General features: G+C 35.0%; 1 protein-coding gene across 2 annotated transcripts in view; it reads left to right on the top strand.

The window, feature by feature from the left end:
• Positions 1 to 22,323, top strand: part of EYS (eyes shut homolog (Drosophila)) — a 2,062,375-nt gene that overhangs the window by 1,398,030 nt on the left and 642,022 nt on the right. For both annotated transcript variants that reach the window (XM_011945635.1, XM_011945634.1), the window contains exon 29: positions 2,770 to 2,920. In XM_011945635.1, coding sequence (XP_011801025.1) covers positions 2,770 to 2,920 — 151 coding nt within the window. The remainder of the gene's footprint in view (positions 1 to 2,769; positions 2,921 to 22,323) is intronic.

Here is a 22,323-nt window from a genome sequence, read left to right as displayed (position 1 = left end):
CACCATGGAATACTATGCAGCCATAAAAAATGATGAGTTCATGTCCTTTGTAGGGACATGGATGCAGCTGGAAACCATCATTCTCAGCAAACTATCACAAGTACAGAAAAACAAACACCGCATGTTCTCACTCATAGGTGGGAATTGAGCAATTAGAACACTTGGACACAGTAAGTGGAACATCACACATTGGGGCCTATTGTGGGGTGGGGGTTGGGGAGAGGGATAGCATTAGGAGATACACCTAGTGTAAATGACGAGTTAATGGATGCAGCACACCAACATGGCACATGTATACATATGTAACAAACCTGTACATTGTGCACACGTACCCTAGAACTTAAAGTATAATAAAAAATATTAAAAGAAATTGAAAAGTCTATCCCTTATTAACTGTATGTAAAAATTCCTTAATAGATGGAAAAGTGAATCCAGCATTATATAAGAAAGCCATTATGTCATAACCAAGTTAAACTTACTCCAAGAATACACCCAAACTTTTGAAAGCCAGCAAACATAATTCATCACACTTAAGAGAGAAAGAAAAGGATATTTAATTGTCTCAATTAAAAAAACTGAGCAAAGTAAAATAATTTACTATACAAAATATCTAGACTTACAAAGTGTTAGCATTAGGCAGTATCAGTATCAGTCAGTGTAATACTGACACAAAGGTAAAAATATGGACCAATAAAAGAGAGAGAGCCCACGAACACACATGCACACGCACACCCATGCGTGCACACACACCCACATACACACACACACACACACACACATACACAGACCTTACAGCCAAAACAATGTTAAGGGGAAAAAATGAAGTAGGATGGCTTACTCTCCTGTGTATTAAATATTGTACTTTTAGAGTAAGTCTTAAGACATTGATATATTGGTACAAAGACAGAAAAATTGACCAGTGGAACAGAAAAGAGAGTCTAGAAACACACCTACATCTATGTGGGCGTGATTTATGACAGAAGCGATACTGTAGAACAGTGGAGAATGGATAGTTTTCTTCCATTCTCCATGTTATGGAGTCAATTGGATTTCCGTAAAGAAAAAATAAAAACTGATACATACTTAGGACTATATAAAAACCAATCTCAGGTGGATTATAGATCTAAATGTCAATGGTAAAACATGTTTTCAAAAATGGAGTAAGTCAGGAACAACAACAAAATACTAATTATTAAGGAAAAGATTGATCAATTGATATAAATTAAGATGAAAAACTACTGATTATTGAAAAGCACCATTAAAAAAGTAAAATTGTAAGACACCAAAAGTAAAAAGAAAATCCTTGCAAAATATATAACCAGTAGAGCACATATACTGAACGTAGAACTCTAAGTACTTTTTTGTTAAATGCTCAACAGAAATGCACATTTCTGCACATGAAACAATATATACAAGCAGGTCTATAGCAGCACTATTCATAGCTCAAAAAATTTTAAATTTCACAGTATACCAACATTAGAATAATTTGTAAAGTGTCTGATTATATATCTTGAAAATAAATAAACTATTCAATTCAAAAATATATATCTCAAAAACATGATGTTGAATTAAGATAGAGGAGTTGTGAGAGAGGGAGTGAATATGTGTGCGTGTCTGTGCGTATGTATGCATGTGTGTGTATGTTGGGGTGGGGTGGTCTAGGTTATAATTTTGTGCCTTTTGTCCTAGGTAGTGGTTACTTGAATATGTTCACAATATAACATTTTATACAGCTTTATCCTTTACCCTCTTTATTATGTATGCCATAATTCAGTATAAATATATGAAAACCAGAATGTCACATATTCATGGAATAGAAAGACATTGATAGTTGGATGCTATGTAGGTTATCTTTTATTATATGTGTACTATTATTTTGAAAAGGATTATGATAAAGCTTGCTTGGTGAATAGGTAGTGGATCTACCAACTTTTTCTATAAGGGTTAGATTGTAAATATGTTTGGCCTTTTGGGACATAAAGTCTTGTTTCAATTATTCAATTCTGTTATTAAAAAACCCATAGACTATATGTAAATAAACATGTGGCTGTGTGCCAATTAAACTTTATTTACTTAGAGATGGCAGGCAAGATTTGCCTAAGGGTATAGTTTGTCAACCTCTGAAATAAACAGTTAGTTCAACATGTGGCTAGAGTAAATGACACATGCATATCTACATGTTAAAGTATTGACAAAGTATTTTGTCTTTTTCATCTTTCTAAAAGAATGGGCATATGGAAATTATTACTCTGATCTTCCTGATTAGGTTATATTTGATTTATTCATTTGTTAATTTTTCTGTGCTTTGCTTGTTGATATAATTTATATTTCTACAACTAATTACTGTCTGCAATATGTCTATTTTCCACTTAAATATATACTATACATTGTATGACTACATTGAAATTTGATTCTTTTTAATATTTTTTACTCATACAGAACATTTAACAATGTAAAAAGCTAAAATGGAATATTATAATCCATAATTGTTTCAGTTACAATTGAGAAAGATCTGTTTATCAGGATTTATTTATTTCATTAGTTGATTGCTATAATTTGTTGTTTTGTCAAACTGTAACTTTGTATTTCTGTACTTAAAGCATTAAGGATTTCTAATGTATAACAGATTAATCTACTTCTGGCTTTGTTTTATTGTGAAATAATCTGTTTACTTAAATTATTCTTTTGATAATAGCTTAATTAATTCATCACACAAATGTTTATATGACTCATGATAAAACCATACATTTCTTTCTTAAATGGTTACAGGCAAGAATTGGATCCATGTAAAGCTGAACTGACTATTCTAGGGAGGAATACACAAACATGCGAATCTATCAATCATGTACTTGGAAAACCCCTACCAAAATCAGGATCTGTCTTTATTGGTGGATTGCCAGACCTTCATGGGAAAATCCAGGTATTTCTATAGATGTTTTAAAATATCAATTATGTCATCATATTGAAAAATGAAAAAGAAAATCTTTGGAAATATTTTCTGGCTAGTGGGGTCATCTGCATGGTTTGAAAAAAGTTTTTCAGTGATTCTGCTAACATCTAACATACATTTTTATCTATCAGACCAAAGTATAATAGAAGTTTACCATTCTCGTTTAAAAATTGCTCCAATGTCAGTTTGTTTTTCCATCTTATGGCTATAGTATGTGTATTACATTTCTTAATACGATTTAGCATGTGTGATTCATACACCACTAAGATAGTGATTTTCACTGGATATTTCAATGGATTTCCTTAATAACACACCAAAAATATAGTATGAGAAATGGAATTGGAAGACCATCCCCAGTCTCTGTTTTATATGAGATTGCTAAAATGTGAGAATGTTTATTACAGAGTTTTGCGCACATGCCAGCCTACTCTCTAAATTTCCATTTAGATAATTAGCTTATTGTCTTCGTTATTAAGCTATATTTTAGGAAAATAGCTTGAAAGCTGACTTAAATGCTATTATTTGGTTCCATTTTATGTCATTGCAGCAAATTGCTTTAAAAATTTAAGATTGTTAAGTATACCAGTAGCTTATTACATTTATTAATCTTTTCCCTTATTATATTTACCATTGTGCTTTACCTATTTGAACAGGCTATTTTTATATTACTGGAAATATAAAATGCTATTGTTTCAAAGTCCCACAAATAATGCAAATTGATACACATACATCTACTTACTATAAATATCATGACTCCATAATATACAAGATAAAATAAAACAAAAATATACATAAAACAAAATTCACAAGCATATTTGATGTGATACATATGCTTTTAATGAAATAAGATAATTCTGTATCTGTAAACATGCAGAGATATAGATTCAGATTTACTCCATTAGCAGTATATTTATTGATCATTAAACAGATATATGTGACTTTTTCTATAACATTAATGTGCTTCATTGAGTTTTTCATAAACTATTCTATAAGCTCCATAATAGTAAAAAATATGTTTTGTTTACTTTTTTATACACCAAGGCAAGGACAATTCCTGTCACATAGTTGGAGCTCAATGAACAGCTTTTAAATAGAAATCTCAGTTAAAGAATAAAAGAAACATAAATACAACTTTTAATAATTTACATTTGTCCTCTTCTTTCATAACTATATTTTTTCCAAATAAAAGATAAATTTTAATGTGGAACCAAATTTAACTGAGTATACATTAATTGAGTATAATTTCTCAAGACTCAGCTACATCTGAATATAAATATAGCTGAGCATTTACTTTATTATAAATATAAACACATGCAGAAGCAAATAGAAAGATAGAAAAAGATGTCTTCTGATCTCCCTGAAGAAATAGGGGAGTTTGTAATTAGAGATTTGAAGAAAGATCAAGTGTCTGCTTGGTAAATAATATGTAGGCTGTCATTGAAGACAGAGGCAATATTACATATATACAGGCTTAGGTAATGGAAGGGCCTGAGAGAGGGGGAAGTGGAGTAGACATAATTTATTATTATGTAGACATGGAGTTTGATATGAAGTAAGCAGAAAGAAGACTTGATTTTGAATAGGTGAGTGGGAGCCAGAGAATAATGAATCCTATGTAAAATGCAAAATAGTATATATTTACATATTGATGCCATACTATACATTACATATTTCTTTTTTTTTTTTTTTTTTTTTTTTGAGATGGAGTCTCGCTCTGTCACGCAGGCTGGAGTGCAGTGGCCGGACCCCAGCTCACTGCAAGCTCCGCCTCCCGGGTTCATGCCATTCTCCTGCCTCAGCCTCCGGAGTAGCTGGGACTACAGGCGCCCACCACCTCGCCCGGCTAGTTTTTTTGTATTTTTTAGTAGAGACGGGGTTTCACCGTGCTAGCCAGGATGGTCTCGATCTCCTGACCCCGTGATCCGCCCGTCTCGGCCTCCCAAAGCGCTGGGATTACAGGCTTGAGCCACCGCGCCCGGCCCATTACATATTTCTTAAATGGGGGAGCCACTTAAGAAGTTTGGGTAGGAATTGTCATCATGCCATATTCACTCTGATAGCAACTGAAGTGTACAACTGGAGGGGTTGGGACTACACTGTAAGAAATGGCAAAGTCAGGTTTATTCAGAATAATTAAACAAAAAAGATATTTTGGCAATAAGGGCGGGAGAATAACTATGAATGCTACTGAACTTAAAAATAATTATTGGCTAAAAAAATAGAGAAAGTTTGGAATTTTAATGACCAGGTTGGCCTATGTAACCATAGAATTTATAGTGTCTTTCTCAAAATGGGGAATGAATCTAGGATTATTTGTAGGGAAAACGGCAGGTTCATCATTGCATTGGAGTTGGTGATATGCTTTGGCTGTGTCCCTACCTAAATCTCAGCTTGAGTTGTAATAATCTCCGTGTGTCAAGGGTGGGGCCAGGTGGAGATAATTGAATCATGAGGGTAGTTTCCCGCATACTGTTCTCCTGGTAGTGAATAAGTCTCAGGAGATCTGATGGTTTTATAAATGGGGGTTTCCCTGCACAAGCTCTCGCCTGATGTCATGTAAGACATGACTTTTCTCCACATTTGCCTTCCACTGTGATTGCGAGGCCTCACTAGTCATGTGGAACTGTGAGTCAATTAAACCTCTTTCCTTTATACATTACCCAGTCTTGGGTATGTCTTTATTAGCAATGTGAGAACAGACTAATACAGTCGCTTTGGGGCAGAAATGATTTTCAAATCTTTGACAACTGGCTTGCCATCACCACGAATCCATCAGTCCGTTGTGTGTTCCTGCTGAATATCATTCCTGTTAGTGGAATGTTGTGATTCACGAGTCATTTGAAATATAGACCTTCGGTTCACAAAAGATCATTAACGTATGGCTGTGGGAGTCTGCACAGGAGATAGTGGAAGCCACAATAACTGATTGAATTGATTTTGAAGATTAAGATAAAAGAGGGCTGAGAATTGGGAATCAGCAATCAAGAACTAGGCTAAGAAAGGTACACGCCAAATTAGTTAAGGAATAGAGAGGCTGGCAGTAGACAAAGGAAAAAAATGTCACAAGAACCAAAGATAGAAACAGTTTCCAAAAGAAGCATCTGTTGAACACCAATGTTACAAAAGGTCAACCACCAGTTTCTGAAGAAAAATGTTAACAAAAATCAAATTGTAATATTGTGAGGAAGAATAAATGAGCTGGAAGAAGCAACAGAGTGGTTTTAGGTTATTTCTCTAGAAGCTTGTTAATAAGGCAGAGAGGTTGTTATGTAATGGAGGACAGAGTTTTGAAATTTCAGAGAGACGATAATAGCAATTGACTATATTTCTAAAGACTTTTTCTCCTAAAACCTTATCTGAAACATAGGCCTTTACTACAGGATTATCTCACTAAAAAACTTGACATTCATCCTGTGATGTAAGGCATCTGGACATTTGTTATAATCAAATTTGGAGGACCATTCAGTATTTGGACCAATAAATTTACCTTGAAATTAAAAAGGCAGCCAGCTAAGCAGGTTTTCCCTCCTTGTTAAATATGCTGTAGTTGAAAGATTTTATGTCAGTCCCTCATTGCTTTTTTTATTATTTTCTTATACTGTTACAGTGTCACAGTAACTATGTGTGTATGTGTGTGTGCTAGAATATGTGAGACATACACTTATATTGCTATATACCAGATGACTGATACAAACTATAAAATGTATCTAGATGATAGGCCAGGCTCAGTGGCTCACGCCTGTAATCCCAACACTTTGGGAGGCCGAGGCGGGCAGATCACGAGGTCAGGAGATCGAGACTATCCTGGCTAACACGGTGAAACCCCCCCTCTCTACTAAAAATGCAAAAAATTAGCCGGGATTGGTGGCAGGTGCCTGTAGTCCCAGCTACTCGGGAGGCTGAGGCAGGAGAAGGGCCTGAACCCGGGAGGCAGAGCTTGCAGTGGGCCGAGATCGCGCCACTGCACTCCAGCCGGGGTGACAGAGCGAGACTCCGTCTCAAAAAAAAAAAAAAAAAAAAGGTATCTAGATGATAAAACTTAAAGAGAACTCATATGATGAATCAGAAAAAGAAAGATAAGAAATTCAGCCTTCTGAACCTGTTTCTGGGCAATACAACTCCTCTGAATATCTAAGCATCATGCAGGCTCTATCTAATCATTGTGTTCTGATTAAGAGCTGTTTAAGCACAGTGGGTTGTTAGTGCTCAGAAAATTAAAAACAACAGGTTTGTAATATAAAACACTAAGGAAAAGAACGATAGTTGATTCCTTGAGCCAAAAAGTGTTCAGTTACATTTATGCTCTCATCTCTAAGTTTCCAATAATGTCTTTCTGAACTGGCCAGAGCCCCTCCATATGATAAAAGTCCCTAATCCAATGTATGTGTGCTGACAGGTTGTTTAATGCTTCCTTTAACAAAATAACCCAGAGCTCAGTATGTGAGAAGAGAATGAAACAGTTAGACACTTTCAATTTTGTGCCTAGGGTGTGAAAAACTCTGCTTCCCCTGATGACCATAAATGATGATAACTTTCAAGGTCTGAGAGTAAATGCCCTCTCTCTGGTGGTAGAAAAACACTTTCCTTGGTAGTTCTTTAATTGCCTACACTTTTCAGTGCATGGACTCTTGCTTTTGGGTCCAAGTTAGTTAAGGACGCCAAATCTTAATTCCTAGTAAATGCAGATGGTACCAGTTATTCTCTTTGCTAAATATGAGAGGAAATAAAATAATTATGGAAAGAAATAAATAATGTTAATCAATTAGATTTTTTTATATATGCAGAAGTGGATATTATAAAATCTAGAAAGATGCTATCTTTTTTTCAGATGCAGTAAGTCACTAGGATTAAAAACGGATGTGTGATGGCATGGACTATTATATTGGACTGGAATTTTTGAAGAATTAGTGACTGACTCCAAAAATCTAAACATTCATCTTAATTTTCAAATTAATTTATAACTTCAACATAGTAAAGAAGTTTAATAATTTAATTTTTTAAAACTTTCTAGCGATTCCACTTAGAAATAAAGACAGTGGTAAAGCAGGTAAGTGTTATGCACTTCATGGGTGTTCAAGACATTGACTTACAAAGTCAATAATTAGTTTGCTACATTCACTTTTATAAAAAGGCCTGTCAATCACTAGCCATCAAAATCGTTTAGCCAAAATAAATTACTGTTTAATTAATAGTCTAAAACATAAAAACAGGATTCTCTTTAAGGATTTGTGAGAGATTCCTGAAGAACAAAAGAAAACAGAAACCACTTCAGTTACTGTAGAAAATGTGGGTTGCTTATATTACTTCTCCCAGCTTATCAAGTTGGAGACATTGTATGTATCTAATGGCACCTCACTAAATGTGTTTGATATTCTATAAAAGAATGCTTGCCAACCTTTTTGAGCTCTTCAAAGACACTTTTCTAGTGGATATTAAATTATTAGAAAAAATTAAAACACATCGTTGAAGAAATCAAGAAAGTTAACAACATTCAACACTTTTGGGTTTTGTAAATTATAGGGATAAAAGTTCATCATTACCCTGTCCTCATTTTCTGTCCAACATTGTGGAAAAAGAGAATCACTGCACAATAAATATGTCTCTTAAAGAGCCATTTATAGGGGTCCACTTACTGGTGAAAATAAGCCCAAACCTCTGATAAACATAAGCAAAGTAATAGAGACATCAAGGTTTCACTGGCATGTTTTATGATCCATTGCTCCTTCTAGAGGTTATGTGGTAAATGATTCATTCATTCACCCATCTGCTTATTCTGCTGGACTACCATTTGGACTCAGGCATCTGGATCTGTTCTGCTGAGAGCACTTAATCACAAGTCAACACATTATCAGATGCAGACTCATCCAATAAGAATTATTTCCCATTCCTTGCACGTATAAGACTCATTTTCAATTTACAATTTATTTCTACATGAGGACCCGCCTTGTTTTGTTTGTTTGTTTGTTTGTTTTGAGGCAGGTTCTCACTTTTGTCACCCAGGCTGAAGTGCAGTGGTGCAATCTCGGCTCACTGCAGCCTCGACCTCTTGGGCTCAAACAATCTTCCCACCTCAGTCCCCCTAGTAGCTGGGACTACAGGCACGTACCACCATGCCCTGCTATTTTAATTTAATTTTTATTTTTTGTAGATATGGGTTTCTCCATGTTGCCCAGGCTTATCTCAAACTCCGGAGCTCAAGTGATCCATCCACCTCAGCCTCCCAAATAGCTAGGATTACAAGCATGAGCCACCTTGCCCAGCCAGGCCTTGCCTTTCTTAGTGAGACAATAATACACCGTGGATTGGACTCCACTCCCTGGAGCAGCAGAAACTGACTCCTCCAACAGAAGGAAACCTCTTTTCCCACCACTCCACTTTTTCCCACCTACCACTCTTCCATTTTTTACTCTGATGCATCTTTTTTTCAGCTCTGCATCTATATCTTCCTTTCCTTAGAAAACTCTTGAGTGCCAGTAATCTGGAAGGACCTGTCCCTGAATCTGTCTCCACTCAAGACTCTCTATTAATCTATGTGTTTTCAACATCCTTTGGACCTCTGTTTGATCTCTCCATTTGTATGTGCTTCTAGTTTGAAACAGCCTCCATTCATTTAATCATAGTTTCCTCTATTCAAGCACTCTCTGGTTTAGATGTACCACTGTATTTATATCACCCTAATTACTTAATCTTATTAGAAAATGCAGGAATAAATTGTATGTTTGCACATATAAACCTATGAAGATGTGAGAAGGAGATGTCAAGCATCAGCCTCAGACTTCTGGATTAAGCAACTAAATGGAGGTGAGGGTCATCAGTAAGATGGGGAAGATTGAGAAGAAAATATTTAGGGGAGAATGACAAGATAATTAGTTTGGACACTTTTAAGTTTGAGGTGTTTCTTAGGCTTGTAGGGAAAGTTACCAAGTTCACACTTATATTCATGATTCAGGAAGTTCGCAGGCTGTAGTATTTAAACACGTGAGGCCAGATGATATAACAACCTCAGGAGAGAGTGAAGAGAATGAGATAGGAAGGCCCAGAACAAAGTCCTGAGGAAATTTGACATTTAACAAGAAAGTAATTCAATATCAGGCAGAACAATAGGCAGAGGGGCAAGTACACAGTCGAGAAAATTATTATCATTAAAGCCAGAGGAACAAAGTTTTGAGGAGGAGGGGCTGTTCAGTCTTGCTACAGTGAAGTCCAGCAAGAATAAGGGCCAGAACTTAAACTAAAAATCAAAAAACAAAATAGAATAAGGGCTGAAAGGCATCCATTGGATTCTTTGATATGGGTATTACTGATACACTTATAAAAGAAATGACCACATCTAGTTAAGCCCATGTTGATGAGTAAAGGAACACCATCTGTATTCTTTTAAGAATTAATGCTTTGCCCTGACAAAAGGGGGACATTTGAGATGAATTTACTTACTGTTAACTGATAAGTATGCAAATTGCAACTGCAGGGAAAAGTTTAATACATATATAGTTTTTCTAAATCTGCATTAAAAAGCCATCTGGCATCACTTAAAAGGTTGAAGATGTACATATCCAAAACAACAAAATTTTCCTGTTTAGGTGAAATTATTTGATGTATATATAAGGAGACATGGTACTGGAAGGTTCGTAACAAAAATCTTTGTAATATAAAAAGTAAAAATAACAATAACATCCACTTACAGTAGTATGTATACTGTATACACCAAAAACATATGCAGTAGTGAAAATCAGTGACTCTCACCTGTACACATCAACACAACTACATCTCAATAAAGTAACGTGGAAGAGAAAAAAAGAAAGTCATAAACAAATATCCCCATTATATAAATTCCCCAAATAGGAGAACCTAATCAATATATAATCTCTGATATATTTTTGTATGTATGTGTATATATATGTATGTATGTATATTTGGTAGATTATAAAGAAATAAAAGACTAGGAAACTCAGAAATCAGTACAGGGATAACCACATAGGAATGAAAGTGAGATCAAAGAGTAGTTTTTAAGGCTCAAAGCAGGTATCACCATTGCTCATAATGCCTTATACTAACTAGGTAGAGAGTACATGCATGCTCATTTTATTACTAGTCTTTAAAATACTCATATCCTCATATCCATTATATATTTGTATGCATATAGACCTGTGAGTGTTATATATGTAATATCTGTATTGTAATTATTGTAATCTTTTTTTTTTTTTTTTCCTGAGATGAAGGATGGAATCTTGCTCTGTCACCCAGGCTGGAGTGCAGTGGCATGATCTTGGGTCACTGCAACCTCTGCTTCCTGGGTTCAATCAATTCTCCCGCCTCAGCCTCCTGAGTGGCTGGGATTACAGGCACCTGCCACCACTCCTGGCTAATTTTTGTATTTTTAATAGAGACGGGGTTTCGCCATAGTTGCAAGACTGGTCTCGAACTCCTGACTTCATGATCCACCCGCCTCAGCCTCCCAAAGTGCTGGGGTTATAGGCATAAGCCACCCTGCCTGGCCATAATCTTTATTTTTTAAAGTGTCTGTATTATAACAATCAGTGCTAAAATTATTTGGTGTATAGCAATTTAATTTTACCAGATTCATACCAGTAATTACATTAAGTTAAATATTCCAACTTCAATTTTAAGACTTTGTGGACTTGTTTCTATCTAGCTATTCAAATAGTTTTGGTTTTATGATTTTGTGAGGCAATATGGGAAAATTGTGTCTGACTTTATATTTCACATAAAGTGTATAAAATAGTGATGTTTTACTAAAATTAGTAGTATGGGGATACTGAAGATTTCTGAAACTTATTTTTCTGTGAAAAATGTCAGTACATCACTCAGCTTTGAGCAGTATCAGTATTGAGTTTGAAAAGTGATGAGGCTATAAATGAAAAGAAACCAGATAAAGGGCCAAGTGGTTTCCTCCAGCTATTATACATGAGGTGATTATTGAAATCCCAAACACAAATTAATATATTTACATTCGTTTTTACAAGTGGTTGTTTCAAGCATACAGTTATTAAGCATGCTTCATAACCTTTTGGTACTCAAGCCAAACTCTTTACCCTCAAAGAGAATGATATCTACAATGTAATGCTCTATAACTCTGCCTGGAATTAAAAAATATTTAAAGTTGCAAATCAGCAAACATTGCTACATGGGGGAAAATCTATATTTTAATAAATTTATATTCTTTTCCCAGACACAGTTTGGGTTGATAGAAAAAATACCAGACTTGAAACAAGGACATCTGATTTTTAGTCATGCCTCTGCCAAAAAGTAATAAGTTTTGTGACATTGTTACCCATTACTTGAAATCTCTTTCCCCTAAGCTACTCTTCCATAAATGATGAAGTTGGTCTACCTTAGTTTTTTAAGTTTATTCCAGTTCAAGATGATTCTATGCATATATATATGTGGGCATATGTGCATATATATGTCACATACCATTTCCTTAGCATATAAATTGCACATTCTTTGTATTAAGATATTATTTCAGTCACAAATTCTATTGTGTTCTGCTCACCTAGGATCACCTCACTTTCATGTGATATCCCTGAGGACACTTCTTGAGAGACTCCCATCTGGTGTTCCTTCTGTTCTGCCTAAATTTTCATTTAATTGTAAAAGATCTCAAAGGCTTTCCATTTTAAAACTAACAAAAACAAATCAACAAAACAATGCAATTTAACACATCTCAGGTCTATAGTTAAACTATGAAATAAATTTATAGAAGAAAATAGAGACAAATGAATATATATTCACTTTTTTCTATGTTAATAGATTTATCAAAATCAAAGTCCGTCAATATTCCCTTGCAAGTGGTTAGGGAAAAAGAGGTAAAGTAAAGCAAGAAATAATCTGGTGTATGTTAGTTAGGAAATTCTAGTAATATAGATCACAATTTAAAAAACTTGTTTAGTTTTGCAGTGTGGTCTACATAACTCAACAGCGAGTAAAATAAAATCAATTTTTGGCTTAAGTGCTTTGGAGCTATTAATTTGGGAGATAGTTTTCTAGTGAAATTTAAGGACTTAAGGCTAATTTAGCCAAAGGCTACAGAACAGAAACCCCAGGTGAATGATCTCACATAAGAAAATCATAATGTAAAATTTAAGGAAGCTGGGACCTGAAAAAATATGTGAAGCATGAATTGAGAATTTTCAGCATAATCCATAAAGATAAAAATACGTTGTAAAGTCAATTGTAATATATTACATAATCTGAAGTTATTAAAACTGCCTTTATCAGTAACTACATTGGCTCCTTCAAAGACAGAAACTGAACAGTATCTAGTTACAGGGCATGATATGACAAAACTAGCTTTCTGATCATTAAAACCCAGTCCTCTTAATGCTAAGACTTTGTCAACTTAAGGTTTTTGAGATATGCTCCATTTTCTGCATGATGTGCAATAGTGCTTTCTTATGAACTCAGTAATGTCACTGTAAGTGCTAATTCAAAAGGGCCAGTAGAGATGTGGGATTAAAAACTGTAGGTCTGGAGTTGGAATTCTAGCTCCCTCAATTCATTGCCATGGTGACTTGGGCAAGCCACTTATCCTTGCTTGGGCTTTTTCTTTACCTGCAAAATAGACACTCTACCTTCTTAAGGTTTTAGGAAGAATGATTAAGATATTGCACATTAAATATTTAATAACTGTTATCCTTTACTATTATGTTAAGTTTCCCCCCAGCATTTCCCCCCAGCGTTCCCCCCAGTATTTCATTCTACTCTGTGCTAATCAAACATAAAAAAATAATTTTGAAGTTATTTCTAGTCCTGTATACTCCATTCTGGAAATAAAAGTTTAGAAATTGACTGTGGTGCATAAATAGAAGCTCATGTTATGAAGCATTTGATCCTAGTTCATATGCTAAATATTAATATTTTTTAAAATATTTAGTTTAAAAATAATTATCATTTTGGTTTTCTAAAATTCTCACCATGTTTTATTTTTATATTACTTAGAAAAACAGATTAATGAATATTCAGCCTCCTGGTATTTAAGACAGTGTAACTTGTCTACCTTTCTAGAATAAGAAAACAAATATTTACTTTCATACTTCCATGAAATCTCATTCTTCACTGTCACTGATGTTGTCTGTTAACTGTTCCTGAGGCTTTGACACTTTATCCATTAGTCTTTATTATTAAAGGGAGGAAACACGTCATGTATACAACATTAAGGGACATTCATGCACTCATTTTTTCAACAAGTAAGCAGGCATTCTGGAGCATGTAGTTTTTTTTGTTTGTTTGTTTGTTTGGCTAGAGTCAGCTGTAAGTTCATTACAAATATTAGCTAATTTAATCCTTACAAGCACCCAGTAGATGGGCACTTACCCATTTTACAGCTGAGGAAATTGAAGCACAGCAAGAACAAGCAATCTGTTCAAGCTTATACAACTAGTCAGTGATGGAATGAGGATTTGAACCCAGTCAGCATAGCTCTAGGAACCACTTTATAATAAATCTCACTTGCTTTGTTATTAGACCACAATGGAGAGACCGGGTCTGATGTTTCAACCATGTAAGATCATTTTGGAAGATCATTTGTTCATTAAAAAAAAAAAAAAAAAAAACTAAAACACAAAAACACAACTTTACAAAATGCCTTTTTTAATAAAATTATTGTCCTTCTAATAGTAGTTAATAGTTATTAAGCACATTCCCTTTGGTAAATACTCTTATAAGTACTTCACATTTACTATGTCAATGTTTTAAATAACTCTTTGCAGTAAGTAATATTAGTATCTCCATTTCACACATAAGGGAATTGAGGCACACAGAGGCTGAATGGCCTGACTTTAGTTACACAGTCATTGAATACAAGGGCTAAAATTCAAACCCACACTTTTAAAACATACGCTATACTGCCTTACTCCAAATAACCAAGTCAAATACCTTTTACCAAACCATCGTTTTGGGTCTACTGTGAGTGACTTTTAATGCAATGTCTGCTTTAAACAAAGTTTTAAAAGTATTTAGTATTATAACAAATTTAAAAATCCTAATATGTTTCTTTGGATTCCCTGTCTATGGACTCTCCTTTTGAATCAGTTCATATTCTGAAAAACATCTTAATTCATTAGTATGCTTTTTTTAACGAGATAAGAGCTGACAAAAATAAATGAGAAATTCACCCATTTATTAATCCAGCACATCTATCTATCTATCTATCTGTCTATCTATCTATCTATCTATTCATCCATCTGTCCATCCATCTAGCTAGAGAGTATCCACTATGTGCCAGGCATTATTCTGTGTTGGGGATTCACTGTTGAATAATCTCCATCTTCCTGGATCTTATGCATTAATGAAAATATTCACAAAGACTTTCTCTTCCTTCTCAGGGTCATGTTTTAAGGAGAGGTAGTGGGTATAGTTAAGGATATCAGCCAGGTTTCTATTCTGGGCTGATTATGTAGCTGAGGAAACCTACCCTGAGATAGAAAATATAGGAAAGGAAGCAAGTCAATGAGAAAAGATGATAAATTCACTTTAAAATATATATATTTTATTATATATATTTGAGGTTTGTTGTAAGCCTCAAGTGACAAATCAACTTTTGTACCAATTAGTCTAAAGTGCCTGTGGGGAAATCAGGTTGACATTTCCCTGAGGCAATGACTTCATCCCAGAGACAATATCTGATGGGTTAGCTGTAGGGAAGCAATGAGAGGGAATTGATTATCCTAGAGAGAGCTCAGAATTCTAAAGCCACCTCTCAGAAAACAAAATAGCTCAGGCCCCTCACATACCTTCTAGAAATTATTGGAATTCTCAGTATGTATGGAGCAGACAGAGAAGTTTCTAAGATATTATATCACTGACTTAGTTCAAATTCTTTAGCTTCCTTTTATTCCAGTTTGCTAACACTAACTTTTCCCCAGTCCTTCATTTGCCTGGGTATTTATCCTCAGGGTTGTAGTTCCAGGTAGCTGTCTCCAGACCCCATTTTGTCTGTACCTTTGGTGTGAGTTCTTGTCTCTACCTAGAAGACCATCTCTAATTGCCCCCAGGAAGCTCCTGTTGTCCTGCCCTCGAATTCCTCAAGGAAGGTTTCCCTGACAATGAAGTCTGAGTTAACTTCCCCTAAACAAGATTCCACAGAAACCTGTATTTGTGTCTATTCTAGCAAATACTATCTTATTTTTACTGCAATCATCACGTTGTCTTCTGTCCTCTTCCACTATGGTACATACTCCTCAAAATGATAGATCATTCTTATTTTGCTTTTTAATCTCCATGGTTTATATCTGCCTCTAGAAGGACTCACAATTTTTTATTGAATAGCAGGATATTTAATAAAATTTTATTTTTGGATTGTATTAATTTCAATGGAATAGAATTTAGTTTGCATTAGGCTCACTGGTAAAAATGAAAGAAAACACAATTGTTGACAAAAGGATACTCTTGCATTGATTTGGTATCATTTCTGTTATTTGAGAGTGTATATCATAGAGCCTTATACAGAATGTATCGTGTTTTAAACTTTCAAATATATCTTTGCTTTTATCTGTCTCCTTTCCTTTGTCCTTCTCTAAAAAACCTGTTAATACAAAATAGAGAAAATAATCTATAATAATCAAACCTCTCCTTTACTCCTCATTCTTACTACCATTGGCCAGAATTCCCTCTTTTTACAAACTGTCAAGTCAATTTGGCTCTTCAACTGTCTTCAGGTTTGTTGTAAGCACCTGAAGACTCTGGTAGGTAGATAGTATGCGCCATATCTCCTACCCCACACCCTCACCTGCATGTGGTATATTACAAAGAAAGCAAGCCTAGGTTAAACTCTGTCCAGCATGCAAACATATATTAGCCAAGAGGCATAAAATAGGTATTACTGCCCTTTCATTTAGTCTGGAAAAATCTCACACTATCCTTAAGCCCTTTAACTCATGTTTTCAATGAAGAGTTAATTTTGAGGCCAACATATAACACTCTGATGGCAGCAATAATAATCAGCATTGTGATATAGTCAAGTGACAGCTTCTTCTGTAAAGTGGATGGAAAAAATGACAAATGAGGTTGCATACCAAAAGTCATTCTTTGCTTGCCATACACATTCTTATACTTAATTGGAAAATCTTTCTAAATGACCACAGGACTGGAAAATACTTATCCATATAATAATTAACAAAATATATTTTGTATTTTCATAAGGACATCTGAAGTATTAAGTAACCCATTTTAAGTGTTAATTTCTGATTAAGATATTTATGTATTGCTTTGTAACAAATTAACTCCAAAACCTTAGTACTTAAAAATAACAGATATCATTTATTTCCTCACAGTTCTGCAATTTTGCTAAGAGTCAGTGAAGATAACTCTTTTTTGCTCCACTTGGAATCTTTTAGGAATGAAATGTCCAAAATGACCTTTGTGTCTCAGCAAAGACAGCTGGAAAAGAAGACTGACTAGCCTGCCGGCTCTCTTCCCCTCTCTGTCTCTCTCATTCTCTCCATTTTACCTTTCTGTATGCTTAGCTGGGACTACTTTACCTTTTGGCAGCTTCAGGGTACTAGATCTCTCCCAAACATAAAAGCATAAGCTAAGATGGGAGACTAGCAGCAGCTCTTGATGCCATTCTCACGGACAGGAAACAAAAGGGTCTTTCCTTTCTTTCTTTCTGTCTTTCCTTTCTCTTTCTTTCTCTCCCTCTCTTTCTTTCTTTGTCATTCTTTGCTTCTTTTTCTCTTTCTCTCTCTCTCTTTTTTTTTTTTGTTGTGCAGTGTGTGATCATGGCTCACTACTGCAGCCTTGGTCTCCCAGGCCCAAGCAATCCTCCCACCTTAACCTCCAGAAGAGCTGGGACCACAGCTGTATGTGGCCTAGACTTTATTTTCTTCAATTCTTAACTGGTACAATCCTGCAATATTCTCATTTATTTGTGATTCTGCATATAATTAAGTGGTTTTCAATGTCAATTTAATCAACACTGAGAAATCCTTTATCTTTTGTAAGATATACATTTTTTATTTTATAAACAATTTGCATAGGATTTGTCCTATGTTTCAACATTGGACAGTTGGAGAGAAAATAAAGTCGACTTAGACTTTGATATTGATGTGATCAGTTAAACTGAACACTGATGTTAACCTGAGAAGCATGCTTGAGTGGCAGGGACTTGGTGATGTCTTCATTATTGAATGTTTTCATGTCCTGATAACTTTTTTTCCCTTGTGCAACCTATTAACTGTGACTTAGACAAATTATTTAATATTTCTGACGTTAGTTTAATTTCTTTGTTTTTAAATGGAGATAGTAACAGATTCTACCTCTTAGAGCTGTGATAAGAAAGTTACATGTTTTTTGTAATGTGCTTAACAGGCCTTCTGGCTCTGAACATGTCATCAATATATATTGACTATTATTTCATTAAGAGTTATGCAAAATCATCATCAATCTACCAAATAGTGTGTCAGAAGGGCAGCACAATTTATGCAAGATATGTTGAACTATAACTTACTAAACAATCTTTCTCATTTCTTAAATTTATCACAGCAAAAATAAATGTAAACAATGCCACAATAATACTAAAATGTACAGCATATCTACTGAAGATTTATAAAGACCAAAGGGAGGCAGAATAAGTGTAATCATACAACAAGATTTTCTAAGATGTGTATTTATACATTCTTTCCTCTCCATAAACTCCACATTTTTAAGAGCTGGCCCAGAGCTTCTTTCATCTCTCTACCCTGTCTTACCTTCAGCTTTTTTATGACACATGTCATGCATCCCTTATCTACCATCCTTAACATTTCAGTTTTTTTTCCTTTACAGTTGACTCCTTTTTATTTCTTATCCAGAGAAATTTAGTCTCCAGGCTTTTTCCTGTTTCCTTTACCAACTTTTGTGCCAACAAAAATCTAGGGACCAAGTAATTCCCTAAAAAATTCTCCATAAAGACCAAAAAACAGACTTATTAGTATCTTGGCCATGGCTGACTTTGGTTCTTCTATTTCTGTTCTTAGTAGCTGTGTCAACTTAGTTCAGTCATTTTACTCTTAGTTTTCTAAAATACAGAATCAGGGATTTAAACTCGGTGATCTCTAAGCTGACTTTCAACTAAAATACAAATCAAAACCACAATGAGATGTGGTCTCACACCGGTCAGATAGCTATTAATAAAAAGTCAAAAAATAACATGCTGTCAAGCCTACAGAGAAAAGAGAATACTTATATACTGCTGGTTGCAATGTAAATTAGTTGGCAATTTCTCAACAAACTTAAAACAGAATTACTGTTTGACAAGCAATCAATCCCATTATTAGATTCCCAGAAGAATATAAATCAATCATTCTAACCTAAAGACACATGCACATATATGTTCATTGCAGCAGTATTCATAAAGTGCAAGGCAAAGACATGGAATCAAACGAAGTACCTATCAATGGTAGACTGGATTAAAAATGTGTGGTACATATACACCATGAAATACTATAAAGTCATAAATAAGAATGCTGCATTGAAACAGTATGGATGGAGCAGGAGGCCATTATTGTGAACAAACTAACACAGGAACAGAAAGCCAAATACCACATGTTTTCACTTACAAGTGAGAACTAAACTTTGAGCACCTATGGACACGGAAGAGAACAACAGACACCAGGACCTCCTTGAAGGTGGAGGGTAGGAGGAGGTTGAGGATTGAAAAACTACCTATTGGATATTATGCTTATTACCTGTGTGACGAAATAATCTGTACACCAAACTCCCACCACACACAATTTACCTATAAAACAAACATGCACATGTATGCCTGAATAAAAGTTAAACAAAAGCAGAAGGTGTCAGGCTCATTGTGTCTAGGCTCAAATATTCCAGAATGCTGCATTCAGTTGGTAAAAGTTTGCACAGGACAAACCCAGATTCAAGATGAGTAGCACAAGATCTAACCTTAAAGAAGTAGTGCTATGGTCACGTTGTGGAAGAACTGTGGGAAGGGAGACTCAGGGTAGCTCCCCAGGCTGCTGTTGTATGAGTACAGCTCTTCAATGCAGCTGGTCTGAATTCAATGACATATACGATATAGAACACATTATCTGATCCCCATAGACTCCATTCACAATGTGAACAGATCAAAGATAACACCATAAATAATTTTTTTTTTCTGAAATCCAGCTAGGTGTTTATCACCAGTTCCTATTTTAGAAACTTGGTATATGCCCTGGGAATGTCTCTCTATGGCTCTTAGACACACTCTGTGGTATCTGTGTTCCATCCTCCCTCTCTTTCCAAAAACACTGAATTGAGTTGCAACTGAATAGCTTTTTAATAAGTTGAAGGATAGGAGAGCAGAAGTCTCTATATTTTGACACATCTCTGGCCGTTGTATTACAAACACATATAATTATTTTAAATTGTGGATTCCCTTACTATCAGATAAGTGGTTCATACCCTTAGACAAAAGCCACACTTGTGAATCTCCTTAAGACATATTTCTTTCTATTTTGGGCTTGGATCAGCGCCCAAAAGATTCTCATGAGCCATTTTGCTACAAAGAGAAGATCTATAAAGCATACTTAATATATTCATATGCCCATTTCTGCAGCAGAGACTGTTTAGGAAATACCGTCTTAAATCTTTCTGAGATTTCAAAAAAGTTAAAACTTTGTTCTGTTATTTATTATGAGGCTAAATTTGGTGAAATCACTTGGGATTCGACCATTGTTCTGAAACTATTTTTTTTTTTACTTTGATAATCTTTTCTATTTTTCTAAGCAAGAAGGAGGATGAGAAATAGTTTATTTTCAAGTCTGTCATGTCCTAGCTCCTTTATATTGCACTAACTTCTTTTTAAATGCTGAACATTCTTTCCACATCTCATTTCTTCTAAACTTTGTTATAATCAACTAAAAGAACTTTGTCATAATCAATGAAAAGGAGTGCAACTAAAAAGAGTTAGCACTTTGAACAGCCTAGAAATATTCCTACTCAGATCACAAGATCATTAGGGTTTCTTTCTATTGTCCACATTGCCACAGGTATTAAATTTGCTGATTTTTTTTCTGCCAGTTGATCACTCAGGATCCCTGCAATAGCAACCTCATCCTGTTCTTACCTTTGCTAACAGCCTCCTTGAGAATCTTAGTCTCTACCCAATACCTGGTCCCCAGAATAAGGCAGTATGCTTTATCCTTTTGTTCTAACACCATCCCACTCTTAGATATCAATTTATTTTCTGTACATAAAATAAATTGTTTACAAATGGCATAAAATGACAAATTTTAAAAATGTTACTGGGTTAAAGCAATAGATAAAATTTATTTGCTTACAGTTCAGCCATTTAGTGGGTCTAGTGAGGAGCTCTCTCTCTCTCTCTCTCTCTCTCTCTCTGTCTCTCTTTCTCTCTCTCTTCCCCCCTCCCTCCCTCCCTGCCTCTCCCTCTCCCCCTCTCCGTCTCTTCCTCCCTCCTCCCTCTTCTCTCTGTTTCACCTATTGCCAGTCCATATGGTTAGCTTGACATTTTTATTATAAAACATGATCATCTCAACTTTCTTGAACTTCTTACATGGTGGCTCCCTTTTTGGAGCACAAAAGCAGAAGCTGCCAGGTCTTCTTAATTTCTAAGCTCTGAAATACCACTATTTGGGGAGTCCTAAAACGTTACCTCTGTTACTTTCATACTGCTGTCACTGAGTCAACCAATATTAAAAGGGAAGAAAACTTCACTTCTTAATGGCAGAATAGCAACTTCAACCTGAAAAAATTAATGTAGGTTAAAGATAAGGTTGCAGACTTGGTTATGTGATCTACGAAACCTTAAAATATTAACCAAATATTCCTAAGGTATAGGTGAAAAGTAATTCAGGCACACACATCCATCATGCTATTTATACTAACATATTTTCAAGTTACAAACAATATAATTCTCTGAACTCTGTTCTAGTTAGTGCCTCTGCGGACTGCAGTAGTCCTTCCTTTTCTACACTTTCAAATTCCATGGTTTCGGTTACCTGTGTGCAACCACAGTCCAAATATATTACAGAATTTTGAGAGGAAGAGAGTTTACATTCATGTAATTCTTAATACAGTATATTGTTATGATTGCTCTATTTTATACTTAGCTATTGTTGTTAATATTTTATTATGTCTAATTTATAAATTAAACTTTATCATAGGTATGTATGTATACAAAACAGGTACATACTGTATATGGTTCAATATCATTCTCAGTTCATATCACCCGTGAATAAGGGGGGACTACAGTACAAACAAATTGCCCTTTATTTTGGGTGGCACACCGTAAGTGCAGAGATATCAAAGACTGCTAGTTGTAGCTGGAAACCATCATTCTCAGCAAACTATCGCAAGAACAGAAAACCAAACACCGCATGTTCTCACTCATAGGTGGGAACTGAACAATGAGA

Source organism: Colobus angolensis, unplaced genomic scaffold (assembly GCF_000951035.1).
Source record: "Colobus angolensis palliatus isolate OR3802 unplaced genomic scaffold, Cang.pa_1.0 Scaffold241, whole genome shotgun sequence".
NCBI lineage: Eukaryota > Metazoa > Chordata > Mammalia > Primates > Cercopithecidae > Colobus > Colobus angolensis.
This window is presented reverse-complemented; position numbering and strand designations above follow the sequence as displayed.